This window comes from Cherax quadricarinatus, unplaced genomic scaffold (assembly GCF_038502225.1).
Source record: "Cherax quadricarinatus isolate ZL_2023a unplaced genomic scaffold, ASM3850222v1 Contig2792, whole genome shotgun sequence".
Taxonomy (NCBI): domain Eukaryota; kingdom Metazoa; phylum Arthropoda; class Malacostraca; order Decapoda; family Parastacidae; genus Cherax; species Cherax quadricarinatus.
The window spans coordinates 47,946-54,384 of record NW_027197818.1 but is presented as its reverse complement, the minus strand read 5'-3'; the positions used below and the strand labels follow the sequence as shown (position 1 = coordinate 54,384).

General features: G+C 40.5%; 1 protein-coding gene across 1 annotated transcript in view; it reads right to left on the bottom strand.

Moving 5' to 3' along the window:
• Positions 1-5,862: 5,862 nt before the first annotated feature.
• Positions 5,863-6,439, bottom strand: part of LOC128698938 (putative methyltransferase DDB_G0268948) — a gene marked incomplete at its 3' end in the record, with an annotated part of 37,495 nt that continues 36,918 nt past the window's right edge. The window contains 1 exon segment of the mRNA XM_070081462.1: positions 5,863-6,003. Within this exon segment, the coding sequence (XP_069937563.1) occupies positions 5,863-6,003 (141 nt within the window).

Here is a 6,439-nt window from a genome sequence, read left to right as displayed (position 1 = left end):
TTGCATATGGCATCATCACTGACTGCCGGTCACCCAGTAATTGTTTACAGTGGACCCCCGCATAACGATGGCATCACATAGCGATTATTTCGCATACCGCTTACTTTAATTGCAAAAATTTTGCCTTGCATACCGCTTAAAAACCCGCTTACCGATTTTCGTCCGAGACGCGTCCAATGTGCGGCCTGAGCCACGCTCACATGTCCGCCGGTGGCATTGTTTACCAGCCAGCCTCCGCGGTAACATCCAAGCATACAATCGGAATATTTCGTATTATTACAGTGTTTTCGGTGCTTTTTCTGGAAAATAAGCGACCATGGGCCCCAAGAAAGCTTCTAGTGCCAACCCTACAGCAATAAGGGTGAGAATTACAATAGAGATGAAGAAAAAGATCATTGATAAGTATGAAAGTGGAGTGCATGTCTCCGAGCTGGCCAGGTTGTATAATAAACCCCAATCAACCATCGCTACTATTGGTGGTACAGCTGCTGCTGCTGCTGCACTGTCAGCTGCTGCTGCTGCTGCACTGTCAGCTGCTGCTGCTGCTGTAGCACCGTTGTTGGTGTGGCTTATTGAGAATACCAAGAAACAATTAACCCCAGAGGATTTGCCACCCAGGATAACCCAAAAAAGTCAGTGTCATCGAAGACTGTCTAACTTATTTCCATTGGGGTCCTTAATCTTGTCTCCCAGGATGCAACCCACACAAGTCGACTAACACCCAGGTGAACAGGGAAAAATGCCTGGAACTAGTGCTCATATTGGTGAATTTAAAGCCAGCAAAGGTTGGTTTGAGAGATTTAAGAATCGTAGTGGCATACACAGTGTGATAAGGCCTGTTCTGGAAGAAAATGCCAAACAGGACCTACAGTACTCAGGAGGAAAAGGCACTCCCAGGACAGTGTCTCATCAGTCATTGCTGCATCTTCAATAAAGGTAAGTGTCATTTATTCTTCATTTAGTAGAGTAGTACATGCACAATATATACTGTGCATGTACTACTCTACTATTGTGCATGTATCCTTCTCTTTGTGTGTGGGAAAATGTATATTTCATGTGGTAAAAATTTTTTTTTCATACTTTTGGGTGTCTTGCACGGATTAATTTTATTTCCATTATTTCTTATGGGGAAAATTCATTCACATAACGATTATTTCGCATAACAATTACCCCTCTTGCACGGATTAAAATCGTTAACCGGGGGTCCACTGTATTTTGTTTTTTTCTACTTTTTTCTATTATTTTTTAATATTTTTTTTCAAGTAACTTTTATGGCCTGTGAGACCAATATGAGCTGTATTTTGTATGTTTTTTCTTTCTATACTACACAATAACTGCACAAACACTGTTGTCACTATATTGTTTACAAAACTTGTAGATGAATGGTTCAGAGAACCGACATGTTGAAAAATTAGACACATACACAACTCTTGGGAATCTTCATTGAAGATTCCCAAGAGTTGTGTATGTGTCTAATTTGTTTACAAAACTTGTTTACACAAATGAACAATATAAAATGTTGTTAATTACTATTTTTTTATATTTTATATACACACACACAGTCACAGGATATGTTTCTAGAAGCTCTGTAGCCTTTGGAAGTCTTTGAAACATGGTGTCATGCACAGTGGTGTTTTACACTCCTCACACACAAAACGAGTGCCTCTGTATTGTTGTGGGTGTTTTTTTGTATGTGCACAGACGTAACACCTCTTCTGAGCCTTTTTCTTGAAAGCAGTAGCAGGCAGTTTTATTAGGAAGTGATCACCATGCTTCAGACGAGAAGGTAGTTGTTGATAATTTAGTGGGTGGTTTTCTATTGCAGGTGTTGTTCCTAAGTACTTGAATACTATTTGTCTGATGACAAACAAAATTTGCCATATGGTAGTTTGTTTCTGGTCCTCATCTTAAACATATTATAAGCATTGAGCATGGAAATGTCCAGAATATGGAAAAAGAGTTTTATGTACCACTTATAACTCTTGTGACCACAATCAGCAAACCCAATCTGCATGTCACATTTGTCCACTGAGTGCATACTGAGGGTGTAGTCCATCACAGCTGCAGGTTTTAGAATGGGTTCATTGGTCTCTTTATTCTGCCTGCCAGTGTTTGTCATTTCATTAGGGTGAACTGATGACAACAGTGTGACATCTTGTTTGTCATGCCACCAAAATGCCATGATGTCATTGACAGCAAACGCCTGCACCTCACCTCTACGAGTGCCAGCGTCAAACCTGGGCATATGCTTACGATTTCCACGCACTGTGCCACAAATATGTCATGTTCACTCGCAAAAAAAATCACTGAGCGAGGGGCTTGTGTACAAGTTATCAGTATATAATATATGTCCCTTACCAAGATATGGTTCCATCATTGTTCTAACCACATCACAAGAGATGCCCAATAACTTCCTGATATTTTGCAATGTATTATTTCCAATGTACACAATAATATCCAATACAAGACCACTGTAGCAGTCACAAGGCACAAACAACTCTATACCAAAGAGTTTCCTCTTGCTTGGTATATACTGCTTGAAAGACAGTCTTCCTTTGAACAGAATCAAAGACTCATCAATAACAAGCTTCCTGAAGGGATAAAAATACATATTGAATTTCTGTTTCAGATACACAAACACATTCCTAATCTTATATAACCTGTTATTTCTGTCAGGCTTGGTTTTGTCTGAGAAGTGAAGCATACATAATAGTAGCACAAATCGATTCACTCGCATTATATCACTGAAACCTGGGGTTGCAATCAGGCAGTCTATTGACCAGTATGATTGGACACTGTGATAATACACATGTGGCATAAGCATTATTGTGGCAAAGAAAATATACATCTCAGCCACAGTTGTCTCCTTCCACTGGTGTAGGTATGATTTTGGTGAAAGTATTGAGTTTGTCATGGTGTACTCGTAGTATCTGTTGCTTTCCCTGACAATAATTTCCATCAGGGGTTCGTCAAAGAATAACTCGAAACATTTTAGTTCAGTGGCATTGTTCCCAAGTGTACAAGATGGCCGTATTCCACTTTGAGTTTCATCAAAGTGATGGGGATTGGGAACAAAATTGTCAGCTTCCTGCCAGTCCCAGGTGCGGTCTGCTGGTGGGTACTGGATATTGACAGGTGGTTGTGGAGGCTGGTGTGGTGGGTGGGTGGCTAAGGGTGGTCTTTGTTGAAGCTAAGCCGACTCAGTGGTGTGGGTGGCAGCATGGCCCACTGCCGGTACCTCACGGCTGGCACCTCCACTACCACCACCATGCACGTTTTCCATCCCAATTGCAACACTATCATCTTCATTTTCACTATCTGTTCCTGCTGTACAGCCATGGGATGTACTCCGAGATGTACCCTTTCCCCTTGGAATGGCATATGGCGCACTACCAGAGCGCACATACCGTTGTATAAACTAACACTTCACTGGAGAATATTCCACTTCACTATCACTACTGGAACTGTTTTCAAGAGTTTGTAGTTCATATTCACTATCACTATCATCACCATTGCTCACATCTGAGTCCTGGATATGGGAAAATAGGAGTTTCCTCTTTCGTTCTGGTACAACTGAACGTGAACAAGACGGCCCAGCACCAGAGGTGGAAGCTTGAGGGTCATCTGGATTTTCTTCACTATTACCGGTATTACTGGTCATTAGTTTCGGTCACAATCTCATCAAAACCTTGAAACTCATCTTCACTGGCACTTCCATCTGTATTAAAACTGTCACCGGGGAACAAAAGTGTCCCTATTCGCCGAGGAGTGAGGAGTTTCTTACCGTGAGGCATGGTGAACAAGGTGTAGTAAAATGGCATTCCCACAATACACCACTGGGTCCCCGATTTGTTTCCTACAGCGCACATTGACCATGCAGACCCATTCTCTCACATCTATGCCTACTAGCCATTTTCCGCTTGATTTGAAGGCGCTAGAATTTATGTGTACTAGTACATCAATAACCCTGGCGCGTAAGCCGTACACAAATAACCCGCACATAAAAGACAGAAGCTTACGACGACGTTTCGGTCCGACTTGGACCATTGACAAAGTCACACTAACAGGGGAGGAGCAGGACGGCTATATATAGGCAGGAAGAGGTGGAGGTAGTAGTAGTGGTAGTAGTAGTGGTAGTAGTACTACCACTACTACTACCACTACTACTACCTCCACCTCTTCCTGCCTATATATAGCCGTCCTGCTCCTCCCCTGTTAGTGTGACTTTGTCAATGGTCCAAGTCGGACCGAAACGTCGTCGTAAGCTTCTGTCTTTTACGTGCGGGTTATTTGTGTATCGTTCCAGTCACGGTATTGTGCCTTTTTGTTATTTGCGTAAGCCGTACTAGTACATCGGAAACCCTGAAAGGGTTAAATCCATCGATAAAAAACATCTTCAGCCTCTCCTCACTTAGTGACATACTCCAAGTGGCACTCCTAACTCTATACCATTCTCTAATATACCCTTACCTCACCTATGGTATTTGTGCTTGGGTATCTACCACAGCCAATCACCTTAAACCTTTAACCCTTTCAGGGTCGAGAGGCCCTCTCCTAAACTTGTTCTCAGGGGTCGAAAATTTTTCGGAAAAAAAAAAAAATCTTATGAAATGATAGAGAATCTTTTCCCGATCATAATGACACCAAAAGTATGAAATTTGATGGAAAACTTACGGAATTATGCTCTCGTGAAGTTAGCAGTCTTGCTGATGTGTAAGCATCGGCGATTTCGCCCACTTTGAGCCCTATTTTCGGCCAATTCCTGTTTACTAGTCCACAAAAATCATATTTATTTCACTAGAATTCCCTTTTTTCTATCGAATGAATACAAAAAACCACCCATTTACCAATTTCAACTATCCAATTAAGTGGTTAGAAATTGGCAATTTTGCCAATTTGGTACTCTGTACCAATTAAATTATTAAATGTAAACACACACTGTAACCTTTGCAAAGAAATATTTTTTTTATTTTGAAGGATAGGTAATCAGGTTCAATTAAATGATAGAGAAAATAAGTCCAATTCCTTAATTCAAGAACCCCTCACCAGCATCAAGGAACCCCCCTTTGACACTATGCATTCTTAAACATTGCATATATTAGACTACTGACTGAGGTTCTAAGCACTTTTTTTTTTGTCAGAAAGTAAGGAGATTGATTTATTCTTGAGTAATATTGTTGAATGGAATTGGAATAACAGTGAAAGAAGATATGTGTATATAGGTATTACCTACCAGACCCACAATGACCCCTATACCATACAACATTGATATTGCTGTGGTTACCATCAAAACTAACTGAGACATCACAGAACCCAAGGATATTGGAGTCTACAGCAGCCCCCTGTGATGGATGTGACAAGGTTTACAATGAAAAACTAGGAATCTTCCCAAATGCCTGCAGAAAAACAAGTAGGCCTGTATAGTGAACATCAACACCACCTGGGTACAGCACCAAAACAACCACTCCGACATTATGGTGGGAATCGGGTTACTTTTTCAAGAATGTGACATGATTAAACATAAATGTTTGGGGTTATCTACACTCTAACACCAGAAAACAAAATTATGGTGTGTTCGCTTTGGCAACTCCTATAGCACATATCTTGTGACAAAAGAAACCCAGTGTGGACCAATAGTCTTTTTGCAATACACTACTCAGCATGTATACTCTTGATTACCTGCTCCAGATGCCCTATACAAGCTGTAATTTTTCTTTGTGCTGAGTATGTACTTGATAAAGATCACTTGTCAGTGAAACACTGTACCAATTGAAACTTAACTGTATTCTCTTTTTTCTTTTAAACAAAAATTGCTTAGCTAAAACAAAAGACATTTAGCTAATTAATAATAGGCTTTCATACCTGTTCTGAAAATCTTCAAGAATATTCTGAGCAGCAGCACTGCCACATTTTGACTCAAAGTTCTGGAATCCTGACCAGCTAGAGATGTATCCTGTTAGCTCAGCAACCGTTGTAGTTTTATCCACAAAGTGAGTATCATCCCTGTATCAGAGAGATAACTGTTACACAATATATTAGCTGCATATCTGAAAACAAGATACAGTAGTGATATATCTGAGGAATCTCTGCACAAGATTTTGATGCATGTATTATATCTACTATAGTTTAGGCTGCAGTGATACAGACTGAACAACAAAATGTGCACAATAAGGTGTTATGTACGTTTTTTTTTTTTTTTACCTCAATGGCTGTCTCACGCCAAGGCAGGGTGACCCAAAGAACACACATTCACTATCACTCATTCAATGGCCATTCTTCCCACTAACTTGTTTTATATTTTAAATAGGGTCTCACACCAAGGCTTGGTAACCCAGTAAAGTTAATACATTCAATATCATTCACTCAATCACTGTCTTGTCAGAAGTGTGCTGACAACACAATTCAGATTACCCTCTGACTACAACATCCCTACTCCTCC